Source organism: Pelodiscus sinensis, chromosome 25 (genome assembly GCF_049634645.1).
Source record: "Pelodiscus sinensis isolate JC-2024 chromosome 25, ASM4963464v1, whole genome shotgun sequence".
NCBI classification, from domain to species: Eukaryota; Metazoa; Chordata; order Testudines; family Trionychidae; genus Pelodiscus; species Pelodiscus sinensis.
In genome coordinates this window covers 16,260,709-16,278,646 of record NC_134735.1, presented here as the reverse complement: position 1 = coordinate 16,278,646, position 17,938 = coordinate 16,260,709, and the positions used below count along the sequence as shown (strand labels likewise).

Genomic DNA, 17,938 nt, shown 5'->3' with positions numbered 1-17,938 from the left:
AGCGTCTAGACTGCACATTGAACTTTCGAAAAAGCGGCTTGCTTTTTCGAAAGAAAGCATCCAGTGAGTCTGGAAGCTCTCTTTCGAAGAAGCCCTATTTACATTGAAGAACGCCTTCTTTCGAAAGAGGAACTTTCGAAAGAAGGCGTTCTTCCTCGTGAAATGAGGTTTACTGCCATCGAAAGAAAAGCCGCGTTCTTTCGATTTAATTTCGAAAGAACGCGGCTTGAATCTGGACGCAGGTGAGGTTTTTTCGAAAAAAGGCTACTTTTTTCGAAAAAACCCCTGAGTCTGGACACAGCCTAGATGTGAAGGTAAACAATACTCAAGGGAGAGAGTATTGTAAATGCTGATTCTCAGCTTAGTCTTAATAATGTTAGGTCACTGAAAATTCCACAGCTCGGGTTCAGCTAGCCTACCCTTGCATTTTTTTTTCATATTTCTTCGTCTTCTCTCTTACCAAGGGCATTTGCCTGAGAAAAATTTGATTTAACTAGGCAGTTCAATTGGCCCTATTTAAACCAATGAGAATTTTGCCATTGATTTAAATAGGCCAGGATTTTTACCCCTGTTGTTTATAATGAAGACCCAGGAATCAAAAATGTTGGCTCTGTCAATAGCCTTAAGCAAGTCATTTCCTCTCTCTGGGTGGCTGTGTCTACACTGCACCCCTTTTCCAGAAAAGGGACGCAGATTAGACACTTTGGAATAGCAAAATCTGCGGGGGATTTAAATATTAACATGGCTGCCGCTTTTTTCCGGTTTGGGGATAAGCCGGAGAAAAGCGCCAGTCTAGATGTGATTCTCCGGAAAATAAACCCTTTTCCGGAGGATCTTTTATTCCTAATTTCAAGGAATTTAAATCCCCCGCGGATTTTGCTATTCCAAACTGTCTAATCTGCATCCCTTTTCCGGAAAAGGGGTGCAGTGTAGACATAGCCGGTATGTCTACACTACAAAGTTAATTCGAACTAACAGACGTTAGTTCGAATTAACTTTGATAGGCGCTACACAGGCAAACTGCTAGTTCAAACTTAATTCGAACTAGCAGAGCGCTTAATTCGAACTAGGTAAACCTCATTCTACGAGGACTAATGCCTAGTTTGAATTAAGTAGTTCGAATTAAGGGCTGTGTAGCCCCTTAATTCGAACTAGTGGGAGGCTAGCCCTCCCCAGCTTGCCCTGGTGGCCACTCTGGGCACCACCAGGAAAACTCTTATGCCCCCTCCCGGCACTGGAACTCTTAAAGGGGCACGGGCTGGCTACGGTGCCCATGCCAGGTGCAAGCCTGCCAGCACCCAGCCAGCAGACCCTGCACCTGGCACAGCTCGAGCCAGCCACCCGCTGCCACCCAGCCCTCCCCCTCTTCCTGGGACCAGGCTGGTGGCTCCCGGGAGCCTGCCCAGGTCCGCAAGAGGCGGGCGCCCGCCTGGTCTAGTGCGGAGATCGTGGACCTCATCCACGACCTCCGCACTAGGAACAGGAAAGTGGCCGTCTAGGGCAGGATACCTGCCAGCCTGGCCACCCGGGAGCAGGTTTGCATGAAAATCAGGGTGGTCCAGTGAGACCCCCAACCCTGAGCCCTGAGCTTAGAATGGCCGTCCTGGGTCAGACCAAAGGTCCATCTAGCCCAGTAGCCTGTCTGCCAACAGCAGCCAACCCTAGGGACCCTGGAGGGGAAGGACTGAAGACAATGACCAAGCCATTTGTCTCGTGCCATCCCTCTCCAGCCTTCCACAAACAGAGGCTAGGGACACCATTTCTACCCCCTGGCTAATACCACTCCATGGACCCAACCTCCATGAATTTATCTAACTTGTCTTTAAACTCTGTTCTAGTTCTAGCCTTCACAGCCTCCTGCAGCAAGGAGTTCCACAGGTTGACTCTTTGCTTTGTGAAGAAGAACTTTCTGTTATTAGTGTGAAGCCTGCTACCCATTAATTTCATTTGGTGTCCTTTAGTCCTTCTATTATGGGAACTAATGAAGAACTTTTCTGTATGCACCCTCTCCACACCACTCGTGCTTTTATAGACCTCTATCATATCCCCCTCAGTCTCCTCTTTTCTAAGCTGAAAAGTCCCAGTCTCTTTAGCCTCGCTTCATATGAGGCCTGTTCCAAACCCCTGATCATTTTAGTTGCCCTCCCCTCTCCCACCCTCTCTTTTCCCCTCTCCCACCTCCTTTTCCCAGTCTCTCCAAGTTTTGTTCAATAAAGAGAGTTTCTATTTTTGAACACACATGTCCTTTATTTTGTACATCCAAAAGGGGGGGTTAGGGAGGGGTAAGTGGAAGGAGGTGTGGGAGGAATGGGATACGAGCCCCCGATGGGGAGGACTGGGGTGCCTCTGCGGGCTCCTTGGGGTGGAAGCTCTCCTGCAGCTCCCCAATTGACCCCCCCCCAGATGGCAGCCTGTGGGAAGTGCAGCCGGGCCGATGGCCGAGTGCTGTGATGTGCCCAGTGTGGGCATTCAGGGCACCCCAAGCCAGGACTGCTTTGCTGTCCCTCATCTAGTTAGACAAGCAAGCAGAAAACCCCTGAGAACTGTCTGTCCGGGGTGGGGGTCGGGTCCCTTTAAGTACAGCCCTCGGCTAGCCTGAGACAGCAGCTCCACGCTCTAAGTCCTAACCTGATGCCCTGCCGGCACTGGTTCCGGCCAGCTTTAACTTCGGTTCAGGGTCCACTCAATGTGGACATGCTAGTTCGAATTAGCAAAATGCTAATTCGAACTAGTTTTTAGGTCTAGATGCACTAGTTCGAATTAGCTTAGTTCGAATTAACTAATTCGAATTAAGTTAGTTCAAATTAGTGCTGTAGTGTAGACATACCCTCTGTGCCTTGGTTTTCCCATCTGTAAAATGGAGATAAAAATAATCAATTAATATTTGCAGAGTTCTTTGATACCCTCAGATGGAACAGGGGCAGGGAACCTTTTCTGGGTCAAAGACTGTTGACCCACAGAAAAATCACACAAGTAAGAAGCAAAAAGACCTCACTGACATAGCTCCCTACTGAAAAGGAGAAAAACATTCTCCACTTTCCCCTCACACTGCAGAGCCTACGGGGGCCCCAGGCTGATAGATTTTGTGTGTTCCAGCCCTATGGGGAGATTGCAGGAGGTGGGGCTGGACACCAGCACAGGCTCCCCGATGCTCTCCAATGCTGGAGAAGGGAGCCCAGAGCCTCAAAGGCCAGATCTGGGCAAGCCCGGGGCAGCGTTTGGCCCCTGGGCCAGGTTCCCCACCCCTGAATTAAAGGCATATTTATTGGGCCAGCTCCCTCCTCCAGCCAGTAGTTATTCAAAACTCCCATGACTTCAGAAGGAATTTAATTTGACCAATGACTGTTGAGTTTGAGCCAGTGTTAAAGAAAACCTTCTTAACACGCTGCATTACTCTGGTTTCCTTACATTCCGGCTATGTTTACACTACAGAGGTTTTTTTGGAAAAATGGCAGTTTTTCTGAAAAAAACGTCACTTTCGTCCACACTGCAATTGCATTCCTTAAAAAAAAAATTGAAAGAACAGAGGGGGCTTTTCCAGCGTCGGTGAACCTCTTTCTACAAGGAAGAAGCCTTTTTCCAAAAGAGCTCTTTCACAAAGAGGCATGTGTGAACGGGGAAAAGGGAGTTCTCTTGAAATAAGAGGAAAGAGGAAAAAGCACAGGTGCCCTGGTGGCCACTCTGTCCATAATAATCACTGAAATGCGAGAGAGTGTTCATTCAGTGTGGACACTCTTTCGAAAAAGCAGATCGATTTTTTGATGCGCTTTGGCAGTGAGGACGCTGTCTTTTGGAAGACGTTTTTTCAGAAGATCTCTTCCAGAAAAGCTTCTTCCGAAAGGAACCTGCAGTCTAGACGTAACCTTAGTATCATCTGGACAGCCTCTGTTTAAAGCATTTAAGACAATGTGGCTGTGTCTACATTGGCACCCCTTTCTGGAAAAGGGATGCTAATGTAGACTTCGGAATTGCATATTCCACGGGGGATTTAAATATCTCCCTCGGTATTTGCATTTACAAGGCTGCCGCTTTTTTCCGGCTTGGGGATAAGCCGGAGAAAAGCACCAGTCTAGACGTGATTCTCCGGAAAATAAGCCCTTTTCTGGAGGATCTCTTATTCCTACTTGAAAGTAGGAATTACAAAGCGGCAGCCATGTTCATGCAAATGCCGCGGGGGATATTTAAATCCCCCGCGGAATTTGCAATTCCGAAGTCTACATTAGCATCCCTTTTCCGGAAAGGGGTGCCAATGTAGACACAGCCTGTCAGTTTAGCTCCTACTGCCCAGAATTAGACACTGGTGGCACACCCAATGGAATATGCTGGCATTCTGGTGTGTTGCAGGGAAAGGGAATCATGTTCCATTTTGTACTGGGGTATTCCACGGATATGAAAAAATTCGTTATTGAGCCAATTTTCTCTATGTTCACATCTACATTGTAGAAAACTACTATGCTGGATTGCAGTGAGACAGTCCATCCTCTCTTCTCTTGTTCCCCCTCCCCTCTTTTCCTCAGGTGGCAATCATTGTAACAGATGGACGCCCCCAAGATGGCGTGAAGGATGTATCCGCGAGGGCGAGATCCCTAGGCATTGAACTGTTTGCCATCGGGGTGGGTCGAGTGGACATGAACACTCTTCGGCAAATGGCCAGTGAGCCTCTGGATGAGCACGTGGACTATGTAGAGAGTTATAGCGTCATTGAGAAGATGACCACGAAGTTTCAAGAGGCCTTCTGTGGTAAGTCGTAAAGAGCAGGAAGAGGATCGGGGGCAGAACTTCCTCGGTAAACAGAGAGTACCCAGCACATGTGAAACATAATTACCAGAGTAAATCAGAACAGGAGTCCACGTAACCCAGTGTTGTACCCAACAGTGGCCATTACCAACTGCTTCAGAGGAAGGTGGAAGGTATTGATGAGGGGATAATTGAATAATCACCCCATCAAGGAAAACTCTTCCTAATCCCCAGTTATGAGCTTTAGGAACCAGGAGCTTCACATCCCTTCCATTTTTAAATGGTATTTAATGTAACTGTGGGTGTTTTATTACCTCTCTCAGCTATTTATTTTTTTAAAGAATCCTCTACTCTTAGGATGAAATTTTCAGTTCACTTAGAAACTTTCTTTGACTTCAGTGGGGCCCTCACCCTCAAGGTTCCATCTGGATGCCCACTCCCTTGGTGTGTGAAGATGTATCACTTCCCTGGATTCAAAATGTGCACCTGCATGTGATTAAAAGATACCCTCCTCCTCTAGACTAAGCATTGACCCCACTTGGCACAGACTGGCCATCATGCTGCTCTTAGCTACCCTCACACAGTTTCAGTAGAGAGACTGACTGTTAGGCTACGTCTAGACAGCGGCGCTATTTCGGGATACTGGAAGTATCCTGAAATAGCTATTCCACATCTTTAAACACGCCCGCTATTTCGAAATATATTTCCACGAGGGTTAAGGGATTTGTCAGAATAACACTTTATTTTGAAATTACCTTGAAAGAAGCTACTCAATTTGTGTAGCACAAATTGTGTAGTATATTTTGAGGTAAAGATGCAGTGTAATCAGTCTTGGACCATCTGGCATGTGTATATATATATATGTGTGTGTGTGTGTCTCCTTCATCGACTCTTTATCATGTCATACCTTTCCCAAACCATTGCCACACATCTGTGCCTTGAAGGAAGGGCGTGTGAGACCCCAGGGCTATGTCTACACTGGCCCCTTCTTCAGAATAGCCATGCTAATTTAGAACTTTGGAATAGGGAAATGCGCGGGGGATTTAAATATCCCCCGCGGGATTTAAATAAACATGGCCGCCACTTTTTTTCCGGCTTGGGGAAAAGCCGGAAAAGAGCATCCAGACTGGGGCGATCCTCCGGAATAAAGCCCTATTCCGGAGGATCTCTTATTCCTACTTTCAAGCTTTATTCCGGAGGATCGCGCCAGTCTGGACGCTCTTTTCCGGCTTTTCCCCAAGCCAGAAAAAAAGCGGCGGCCATGTTTATTTAAATCCCGCGGGGGATATTTAAATCCCCCACGCATTTCCCTATTCCAAAGTTCTAAATTAGCATGGCTATTCCGAAGAAGGGGCCAGTGTAGACGTAGCCCAGGTGTGTTTAGATGACACAAGAAGTGAGTATTATTGCAGCTATTTTGAAACAGTGATGCTCTGGCATGGGGTTACGTGTTGCTGTCTTTGGTGGTCACTCTGAACTAAACCCTTGAAGGTATTTTGCCTCCCAGCTTCCAATAAAATCAATGGCAGTCAGAAGTCTAAATGCCTTTGAGGACCTGGGCCTGAGAGCTTGCCAGAGATCTCCTTCACTCTGAGTCCAAGCCCAACCCACTGTGCATGACAAGAAGAGCTTTGCAGCACCTCCCTCGGACTCCCTGCCTGGGAAGTTCAGCCCATAAAGGCACAGTCCCCAGCTGTCACAAGTGCTACCTGTCAGTGTAAATAGGAGTTTGCAGACGATTCACACTACTAAGAACATAGGAACGGCCAGACTGTGTGAGACCAAAGTTCCATCTTGCCCAGTGTCCTGTCTTCTGTCAGTGGCCAATGCCAGGTGCCCCGGAGGGAATGAACAGAACAGGGAATCAGCAAGTGATCCTTCCCCTGTCGCCCATTCCCAGTTTCTGACACACAGAGGCCAGCGACACCACTCCTGCCCATCCTGGCTAACAGCCGTTGATGGACCCAACCTCCATGAATTTAACTAGCTCTTTTTTGAACCCTACCATATGGCCAGTGCAATGTAGGACCTATTATGAGGACTTCAACGGGATTTAAATGGTGCACCCTTCTTGTCTGAATCCTCTGTCTAGGGTTGAATTTCACCGTCTCTACATGCAGATGTGCTAACTCGCTGGCTGTAGGGCTGCTTATAGATGCTAGGAGTTAACAGTGCTTTGTTTGGAGCAATCAAAATGCTTGAACTTTCTTATATTTGTACTCCACCTCTATTTCTTGCCCGCTCCCCATATGGAAAGTCTCCCATTGACTATAATGGGCTGTGAACCAAACACTGGGGTGGAGGCAAAGCCAGGCAACATACTGGCATTTCCTAGAAATACTCACTTGATTTGCAAATGAATTGGCTGCTATCAGATTTGCGATACCTTTGTGTTGGCTTTCGACCAACATTCCTGCACCCAAGGATTGATTTTCACAGTTGGTGAGTAATAGACATGCCCACTGACTTCAATTCCTTTTTGTTTGCTCAGGCCCTGTTGAGTTCTGCTAGCACTTGTGATTGCAGACAGCAAATTTAAAGCTGAATGTGCAAGTAACACCGCAAAATGAACTTTAATAACCCTAGAACAGAAAGAATCCCATGTAATTTATCTGATTATTTACACCCTGCTGGAACCATGAATGTTGGCTAGTGACAGTTGATCATGATCAATTCAAAGAATAACAAAAGTTACAAAATTCTCACTGAATACCATTAAACAGTGAAGTAAATTGTGATTTGCTGCTCTGGATATTGGAGAACAAGTTCCCCCATAGCTAGGGTATTGCACTGGGACTCTGGAGACATGTTCCTGGCTCCGCCATTGAATTATATGACATTGGGCAAGTCACTGTATGCCACAGTTCACCCATTGGAAAAATCATGATTATAACTCATACGTCCCTGGGTGCTTTTAGATTTTGCAGCAAAAAAGAACATCAGAGTGGCCATACTAGGTCAGACCTATGATCCACCTTGCCCAGGGACCCGTCTTCCAACAGTGGCCAATGCCAGGTGCTTCAGAAGAAATGAAAAGAACAGACAATTGTTGAGTGAACCACCCTATTGTTAGTTCAACTCAAGTTTACAGAAGGGGAGAGCATTGAAGCACGTGCTTATTATACTGGCTACGCAGGCAGGTGGAGGAACATGCATCCAGTGCCGTCTTTGGCCAAAGCAGCCTTGACACTTTCCCCTTCAACATATTTTTATTCTATATCTTTTCTTACAGAAGTGTCAGACCTCTGTGCCACTGGAGACCATGACTGTCAGCAGATCTGTGTCAGCACACCCGGCTCATACACCTGTGCTTGCAAAGAAGGCTTCACATTGAACAATGATGGGAAAACTTGTAGCGGTAAATACCATTTGTCCCCCCTGAGCTGAATATGGCTATGCAGTGATATGGCAGGGGACTGGGGAGTTTTGCTGGTGAGCTGTCCCAGGCGTGCCCTGCTCAGAAAAGAAGATGCTAAAAGCAGAGTGAAATAGGGGGGCCTTCAATTCCATGGGTAGCTCTCCCCTAAGAAAAACACTTTCCTGGAAGGCCCCCAACCACCTTCAGGCAGAGGTAGATAAAACACAAGCTCCGTCGATCAGTGGGTCTGAGCCCCAGAAGAGCCCCAGGCCCAAATGAAGACACAGATCCAGAGGGGGCGCTGGGAGGAACAGGAGGTGGATGCTTCAATAGGGCTCGATTGCCTCATCTCTGAAGTTAGCCAGCTGCTGTGCTGTGCACGGAGTCTGAGGCACGATCTGAGGCACCATGCAGGATCGGGAAACAAGAGGGGTAAGCAGCAGGAGGATGTGACACGCACTGAGGCAACAAAGTCCCAACAGGAAGAGGCTTAGCAGCACTTCCTACTCCTTTATCTGAGGAAGAGAATGCCCATCCCAGCCAGCCTTGCTGGTGGCATTGGACAGAAACAGCACAAACTATCCCAATGAAATTCAAATGGGATTTGGGGGCATACATCCTTTGGGCAACTTTGAAGACACTACCATATGGACAGTGTCTCTCAGGACTTCTGCCATGCCCTGCAGTGTGCCTACCAGAGGCTCCTGAACTGTCTTGCCTGTACAGTCCCCTTCCATCTCCTGCCACTCCACACCTACCCCAGCCCATGCCAGGTTGACCAAGGTGAGGTGCGTAAAATTATCTGCCAATGCAAGTAAGAAGAGAACCACTGGGTCAGCTTCCTGTTGGAGCCAAAGTGACCAACACCAGTTATATGACAGCAGATTACAGCCAGTCAGTCAACAAAAGGGATTAACCATCACTCACTGTGTCAGTGTCCAATGACTTCATGGCTCTGAGATTTCCGGTGTGTGCTCTGTTTAGTGATCCCTGTTAATCCACAGACAGGTCACTGCCAGTCGGAACAAGAGGCACACTGAGTCTGACGTGAACTCACTCAAGTGAAACAAAAACTGAGTTGGTGGCAGAACTGAAGAATGAACCCAGAGCTGAAACCCACCCTTGTAAACATTCATGCTGCTGGACACACGAAGGGAAAGAATATGGCTCCAGAAATTATGCTTCTTCCTGCCTCTGTAATCGCTCTCTAATCACTCCCTCACAAACAGTGCATTTTATGAGTTGAGGTTTGGAATGGTCCCATGACAGCAATTCGCAGATTAGACCAATGCCCATCACACATGCTCCTACCCCATCCTTTCCCCAGTGCCCAATACACCCCCCTCCCAGCCCCTGTGGAAAGGATAAATAGCAATGGGTCCTGAGAGTGAGACAATTGCATTCTATAGCTTACTGTGGAGGTTCAACCAATTACTGTGTTGACTGTGCACAGAGATCCCAAGATGAAAGGCCCTGTGTATCCATCAATGAAAAGCTTTGCTGTTGTTGTGGGAGTTGGGCAGAATTTTTTGTCAAACCTTTTTTGTAGGAAAAATGAATTTTTGTCAAAAATGAACAAAAGTTCCTTTAAATCAATGTTTGTTATTAAAAACCAAACCAACTCCCCCAAAAAACCAGACCAATCCGCCCCCCCAAAAAAAACCCAACCAGATTTTTTCAGAACAAGTTTTTGGTTTCCAGTAAAATAATTTGGATTTGGATTTTTGAAAAGTATCAGAGGCATAGCCGTCTGAATCTTCATAAACAACTAGAAGTCCTGTGGCACCATATAGACTAAAGGTATGTCTACACTAGCCCCCTAGTTCGATCTAGGGAGGCCAATGAGGACGACCAAAATTGTAAATGAAGCACGGGATTTAAATATCCCGTGCTTCATTAGCATGTTCCCAGCCGGTCACCAATTTTAGAAATTGACTAGCCCGAAGTAACTGCCCGCGTCTACATGCGGCAGTGAAACGGGATTCCAAATTAAAGCCCTAAATCGCATTAGCTGTTATTCCTCCTGCAATGAGGTTTACCAGCTAATTCAATTTAGGGCTTTAAATAAGAATCCTGTTTCACTGCCGCGTGTAGACACGGACAGTTACTTCGGGCTAGTCAATTTCTAAAATGGCGACCGGCCGGGAACATGCTAATGAAGCGCGGGATATTTAAATCCTGCGCTTCATTTGCAATTTCGGTCACCCTCATTAGCCTCCCTAAATCGAACTAGGGGGCTAGTGTAGACCTACCCTAACAGATTTATTGGAGCATAAGCTTTTCATGGGCAAAGACCCATGAAAAGCTTATGCTCCAATAAATCTGTTAGTCTATAAGGTACCACAGGACTTCTCAATTTTTGAAAAGTTATTTTTAATTAAAAACCAAAATTTTAAATGGAAAGTTTTCACAAACTGAAAAAAATGTTTTTTAAATGAAAAATGTTCATGGGAAATTTTGAAATAATATTAAACAGTCTTGTGAAAAATAATTATCCCATTTCAAAAAGCTATTTTTTATTATTAACTTTTATTATTATATGATTACCAAGCAATGCTGCTACATTACTAGATATCACATGGTTATTAAATGCTTTAGTGGCACAATAAGATCACCAGCAGTGACATAAACTTAGTAGCCAGCCAGAACTGCGTAAGGACCTTGGTAGATATTTATCTGACTGGCGCTATTTTTGCAGGGAGGTTACATGCTTTTTGAGATTTACCATGGTGATAAATTATTATTATGAATAAAGCCATACTGGGTTTTGTTTTCTCTCTCTAATTGGAAGCTGAATTTCTCACTTTCCCCCTTTGCCCTGTTCTCGTTTCTCCTCAGCCTGCAGTGGTGGATCTGCTACTGATCTCGTTTTCCTAATTGATGGCTCCAAGAGTGTGCGGCCTGAGAACTTTGAGCTGGTGAAGAAGTTCATCAACCAGATTGTGGATTCACTGGATGTCTCCGATAAAAATGCCCACGTGGGCCTGGTCCAGTACTCCAGCTCTGTCAGACAGGAGTTCCCACTAGGACGGTACAACAACAAAAAGGACATCAAGGCAGCAGTGAAAAATATGTCCTACATGGAGAAAGGAACCATGACAGGCCAAGCACTTCAGTACCTCGTTGACAATTCTTTTTCACTCTCCAGTGGAGCAAGGCCTGGTGTCTCCAAAGTGGGCATTGTCTTCACAGATGGGCGATCACAAGACTACATCAGTGATGCTGCCAAGAAAGCCAAGGATCAAGGTAGGCTCCAGAATTCAGTGACATTGCTTTTCCTTTGGGTCAAGTACTGGTCTGTATTGGATGCTGACTGGCAGTGTCAGAAACTGATGTCCTACATTCACCAGATAACATGGGCATCAGAAAGGCAAAACCTTGGTCTATATTGCCTCAATCTCCCTTCCCCCATGTGCTTCAGTGCTGACTTAGAGGGCCCCTTATATGGTCAAGAGGGATTTTCAAAGGAACTTTGGCTTTCAGTGGGAACTGGGCAGCTAATTTCCACAATCTCTTTGTAAGCCTCCTCCTCTATCTCTATTCTAAGTCAGTTGTGGAAGCAGGAAACGGGGATAAGGGGATTTTTATGCAGCCATCTTAATCTTGTTAGCAAGAGAGCAAGAGTCAGGCTAATTGTGATTCTTGACAATGCGAGAGCTGTAGTAAGACGCTGCCTTCGCCTCTCGCTCCATACGGAGATAAGGACGGAAAGCTGACTCCAGTGAGAACCTTGAAGATAAGGTAGCATCTGGGAGGAACTAAGAGATAATTGTCTAGCCATTGTTGCCTAGTATTTAAGCTGCTTCATAACTGTTTGTATTTCGAAGATCTGCCTGGGAGGGTCCCCCCCCTGTGGGAGGGTCCCCCCCCTCATCCAAATCAGGCTTCTTTTGCAATATTGTTCAAATAAACTGCCTCTGGCTACTTGTTGCATACAAACGCAGAGTGAAGGCTTGTTTTCTTCCACACCGTCGGTGGCCTCTTTCTGCAGCTATCAGCAAAGTAGCCATTTGGCACCCACATGACAGAGGTGATGAACCCTTTTCGGTGATGAACTCTTCCCTCTCTTGCTATCAGGACTCCGTGCTGGTGCACAGTTAAACTAAGCTCTGCAGGCTACACCCTTCCTTGGCATAAGTCTGAGTACCTGTGATAACGTCATGGGGCATATTGGTGGACATGCTGATGTGAGGGTGTGACTCTGTGCATCTGTTGGGAAAGGAATTTGCTGCAGAGCTAGCTAACCTCCATTTCATGGGGAGGATGGAAATGCTGTGGTTTGGCCTTTACTCCAAGGGCATCATATCGCTAGACATGTGAGCAATCCTCTGCAGCGATGGCCTTTCATATGTTGGCTTGTTAGATTGGTTGGGTTTCCTGGTGTCTCGTGACGATCCCACTTCCTCACCTATTCTGTTCTCACCCAGTGATGGCTCTGGGGGCGAGGACACACTCTGCTTAGTGCCCTAAACCAACTTTCAGCCCCCCTCATTCCCGAGGATGCACAAAGTTCATGGAGGAGAGGGACCAGCAATGACCATTAGCTTAGCTGATGAGGGGATGCGATCCCATGCTGTGGGTGTCCTGGGTTTCCAATGGCCAGAAGCTGGGACTGGACGACAGTGGATCGGTAACTCAGAATTGCCCTGCTCTGCCCATTCCCTCTGAGTCATCTGGCACTGACCTTGTGTCAAAGACAGAATGCTGGGTTAGCTGAACCATTGGGCTACATCTACACTGGCCCCTTTTCCGAAAGGGGCATGCTAATTTTACAGGTCGTAATAGGGAAATCCGCGGGGGATTTAAATATCCCCCACAGCATTTAAATAAAAATGTCCGCCGCTTTTTTCCGGCTTTTAGAAAAGCCGGAAAAGAGCGTCTACACTGGCCCCGATCCTCCGGAAAAAAGCCCTTTTCCGGAGGATCTCTTATTCCTACTTTAAAGAAATAAGAGATCCTCCGGAAAAGGGCTTTTTTCCGGAGGATCGGGGCCAGTGTAGACGCTCTTTTCCGGCTTTTCTAAAAGCCGGAAAAAAGCGGCGGACATTTTTATTTAAATGCCGCGGGGGATATTTAAATCCCCCGCGGATTTCCCTATTACGACCTGTAAAATTAGCATGCCCCTTTCAGAAAAGGGGCCAGTGTAGATGTAGCCTTGGTGTGACCCACTATAGCCAATGGGCATGAAAAGGAAACCACAGGAAATGTCTTAAGTACGGCAGCATTGACAACTCAGATTTTTTTTAAAGTATCAGAGATACCACACCAGAGATTAAGTAGCACAGTGTCCTAGATGCCTGCATAAAGGAGGAGTAAGGCCTAGGGAAGGTCTTCCTACCCCATAGTGTCCCCTCACAAGACCCAGCTGTCCAATCACCGACCAATGGGTGAAATTCACATCTGCACAAGGAACAAGCACCCTCAAAAAAGGGCCTTAAATGGCACTTGAGGGATGCACAGACCTTATGCTGGCCCTTCTCACATGAATTTCATCCACCTGTGCACCATGCCAATACCCATTACAGACCAGACAATAACAGCTCCTCAGGAACATAGAAGGGAGGTGAGCAGAGGACACATTACAGCTGCCAGCTTCCATTGGAAAGATACTTTAAAGGCCTTGAAACATAAATCTCTTGTGAGCTGCCCCCTTTTACTGAACTCTTGCTGCTCCAGTTCCTTGTATCCCTTTATTGTGGCCCTTGGGGATATGCTGATGAGTTGTTAATGCCCTTGGGGATATGCTGATGAGTTGTTAATGCTTCACCTCTTTTAATCTTTGGTCTCAAACATGGGACCTGAGTGAGGGCTGGTGCCTAATAATACAGATCCAGTAAGACAGCATGATAACTGGCACTAGCGAAGCATGTTGGCAGGATTTGTGGGATGCTGGCACAGAGTGTGTTTGGCGGGTATATATAAATCTCACCAAAACAATGTATCTTACAGGCCCCAAATTCTATTTTATCATCACTATCTGTTGCTTTGTTTGTTTTTTCTTTTACCAACTGTCGAGTGATCATGTTTCTTATTCGGAAAATGCAACAGCTGCTTGTTGTGGTACTCTGAAAGGATTCCAGGAGATGCTCTATTTAGATGCCCTATTGAAAATTTAAATATTGAGTTTGATTTAATCCAAAGGAACTAAGGAAACACAGCTGGGGAATGTTAGCAATGCTTGAATCTATATATGTTTGGAGTTCAGGCCAGTGTCCCAGGGGATAAATCTTGGCCCTATTGAAGTCAATGGCAAAACTCCCATTAAAGTACCGCTGGTCAAAACTAGTTTTCCATGCCTGCAAAACTTTTGAGATTTCATAAAAATTGCCCCTCTCCAAAACTGGAACAAAAATCAAACAAAATTGAAATTTTTTTGAGATAAAAAACTCAATTTGGATCAATGAAAACATGTTTCTATTTTAACCTTTTAAATATTTGACTATTGCTTTTTTCTATCATTAGTTTAAATGTCAAAATCAAAAGTAATTTTGAACAAGAAAACCTGAATTTTTCATTTTGAAAAAAGTTGAAATGAAACTTTTCAGCAATTTCAAACCTTTGTCCCCTTCAGTTTTGTTTGTCAGTTGCAAAATTGAAATGGACACTTTGTGAGTTTCACTTTTGATGAATTGGGATTTTCTGACACTTTCCTGAGTAGCTTCAATTACTCCAGCATTTGGTCTGCTTTTCAGTGGGTGACTTGCCCCTCAGAAGTGCTGAGAACATAGCAAGTGGCTCTGGGTCCTGTTTTAGAAACAACATCTCTCTTCCTGTTGGGTACCTCTTAAGCCCTGGGTTCGTAGCCTGGGTCATGTCCTCTGTGGGGGGCATGAACAGGACTGAAAGGAATTATCACTGCGTTCCCATCTGGAAAAGGCTGAAAAAGGCTGAGACATAGTCCTGTGACTCTCAACTTGTGGGACCTAAGCCACAGCGTTACACCTCTGCCTCAGCAAGAGAGGGAATTGCTGGAATTTAAACTGCGTGCCAGCTCCCTGACATACCAGTGTATCTTCCTTACCAACAAATGCCCAGGGCCGTATTAATGCAGGGGCTTTAAGGGCTGCAGGCCAAGACCCTGGGCTAAAGGTGTGTGTGTGGAGGAGGGGGCTCTGCAAAAAGATCCCCAGACCACCAAGAGTCCAGATCTTTATGCAAGGCCCCCTTATCCTGGGACTCTGGGCTGCAGCCACTAAACCCCCTGCATTCTGGCCCTCCTAGGCAGGGTGGGGAAAGCAGCACTGTGCTCTGCTATCCCTCCTGTTGGGCTGGAGCTGGGTCACATGGAAAGTGGAAAGTTGGGTCACCATCCCTATGCTGCTCTTGCCTGAGGCTCCACCCCCACAGCTCCCATTGGCCAGGAATTCTAGCCAATGGGAGCTGCTGGGATGGTAACAGCAGGTGAGCACAGAGAAGCGTGGACCATGTTGAGCCACCTGCTTCCCCGGCAAGGGGAGCTGCCCCAAGAAAGCACCCTACACCCCATGCACCCTAGCCCCATTCCATCACCCTAATTCATAACCAGACCCCACCTCCCCACCCCAACCTCTTTCCTGAGCCCCCTGCCACACTCCAAACCACTCCTTCCTGCACCACACACACCTCAACCCCACTCCAGAGTCTGCACCACCACTCGGAGCCCTCACCTCTCCTGCACCCATCCTCCTGCCTCTACTCACAGATCCCTCCCACAATTTGGACCCCTCATTTTTGGCCCCATCCCAGAGAGTAGGAAGCTCCACAAAATCTAATAGCCCTGGGCCCCCAGAAGAGTTAATCTGGTCCTGCAAATGCCTCTACATTTTCCCCTACAAATAATATTCTGTGAACTCCAGTTTTCAAGTTCCTCCAGGGTATGTCTACACTACAATGTTAGTTCGAACTAACTGACGTTAGTTCAAACTAACATTCATAGCCGCTACACTAGCGCTCCGCTAGTTCGAATTTTAATCGAACTAGCGGAGCGCTTAGTTCGAACCAGGAAAACCTCATTTTACGAGGCTTAAGCCTAGTTCGAACTTACTAGTTCGAATTAAGGGGTGTGTAGCCCCTTAATTCGAACTAGTGGGAGGCTAGCCCTCCCCAGCTTTCCCTGGTGGCCACTCTGGCCAACACCAGGGAAACTCTATGCCCCCCTCCTGGCCCCGGACCCCTTAAAGGGGCACGGGCTGGCTACGGTGCCCGTGCCAGGTGCAAGCCTGCCAGCACCCAGCCAGCAGACCCTGCACCTGGCACGGCACAGAGCCACCTACCCGATGTCCCCCAGCCCACCTCCTCTTCCCGGGACAAGGCTGGCGGCTCCCGGGAACTTGCCCTGGACCGCAAGAGGCGGGCACCTTCCTGGGCTAGTGCGGACATCATGGACCTCATCCACGATCTCCGCACTAGGCACAGGAAAGTGGCCGTCTAGGGCAGGAGAGCTGCCAGCCTGGCCACCCAGGACCAGGTGTGCATGAAAATCAAGGGGGTCCACTGAGACCCCCGACCCTGAGCCCTGAGCTTACAATGGCCGTCCTGGGTCAGACCAAAGGTCCATCTAGCCCAGTAGCCTGTCTGCCGACAGCGGCCAACCCTAGGGACCCTGGAGGGGATGGACCGAAGACAGTGACCAAGCCATTTGTCTCGTGCCATCCCTCTCCAGACTTCCACAAACTTTGGGCAGGGACACCACTCCTACCCCCTGGCTAAGACTACTCCATGGACCCAAACTCCATGACTTGATCTCACTTCCCTTTAAACTCTGTTCTAGTTGTAGCCTTCACAGCCTCCTGGAGCAAGGAGTTCCACAGTTAACTATTTGCTTTGTGAAGAACAACTTCCTCTTACTAGTTTGAAGCCTGCTACCCATTCCTTTCTTTTGGTGTCCTCTAGTCCTTCTTTATGGGAACTCATGAAGAACTTTTCTGAATGCACCCTCTCCACCCAACCCCTGCTTTTAGAGACCTCTATCCTGTCCCCGCTCCATCTCCTCTTTTCTAAGCTGAACAGTCCCAGTCTCTGTAGCCTCTCTTCATATGGGACCTGTTCCCAACCCCTGATCATGTTAGTTGCCCTCCCCTCTCCCAGCCTTTCTCTTCCCCTCTCCCACCTCCTTTTCCCAGTCTCCCCCAGTTTTGTTCAATAAAGACAGAGTCAATGTTGAAAGAAACGTTATCTTTATTTTGTACATCAATAAGAAGGGGGGCTAGGGAAGGGTAAGTGGAAGGAGGTGAGGGAGGAATGGGGTACGAGTCCCCGATGGGGAGGAGTGGGCTGGCTCTGCGGGCTTCTGGGGGTGGAAGCTCTCCTGCAGCCCCCCAATTGCCCCCTCTCCTCAGATGGCAGCCTGCAGCAAGTGCAGCCGGGCTGATGGCCGAGTGCTGTGATGTGCCCAGTGTGGGCACTCCGGGCACTCCAAGCCAGGACTGGTTTTCAAGCGGGGCACCCCTGAGAACTGTCTGTCCGGGGTGGGGGTCGGGTCCCTTTAAGCGCAGCCCTCGGTTAGCCTGAGACAGCATCTCCACGCTCTAAGTCCTCCTCTGATGCCCTGCCGGCACTGCTTCTGGCCATCCTTAAGCTCTGTTCAGGGTCCACTCAATGTGGACATGCTAGTTCGAATTAGCAAAACACTAATTCGAACTAGTTTTTAGGTCTAGATGCCCTAGTTCAAATTAACTAATTCAAATTAAGTTAGTTCGAATTAGTGCTGTAGTGTAGACATACCCAAAGGTATGCTAATTCCCAAAGGTACGCTAATTCGAACTAGTTTTTAGTTCTAGACGTGTTAGTTCGAATTAGCTTAGTTCGAATTAACTAATTCGAACTAAGTTAGTTCGAACTAACATTGTAGTGTAGACATACCCC

General features: G+C 47.3%; 1 protein-coding gene across 1 annotated transcript in view; it reads left to right on the top strand.

Moving 5' to 3' along the window:
* MATN1 (matrilin 1) overlaps positions 1–17,938 on the top strand; it is a 53,046-nt gene that overhangs the window by 24,778 nt on the left and 10,330 nt on the right. The window contains exons 3-5 of the mRNA XM_006134553.4: positions 4,518–4,740; positions 7,970–8,095; positions 10,934–11,341. Of these exons, the coding sequence (XP_006134615.1) occupies positions 4,518–4,740; positions 7,970–8,095; positions 10,934–11,341 (757 nt within the window). The remainder of the gene's footprint in view (positions 1–4,517; positions 4,741–7,969; positions 8,096–10,933; positions 11,342–17,938) is intronic.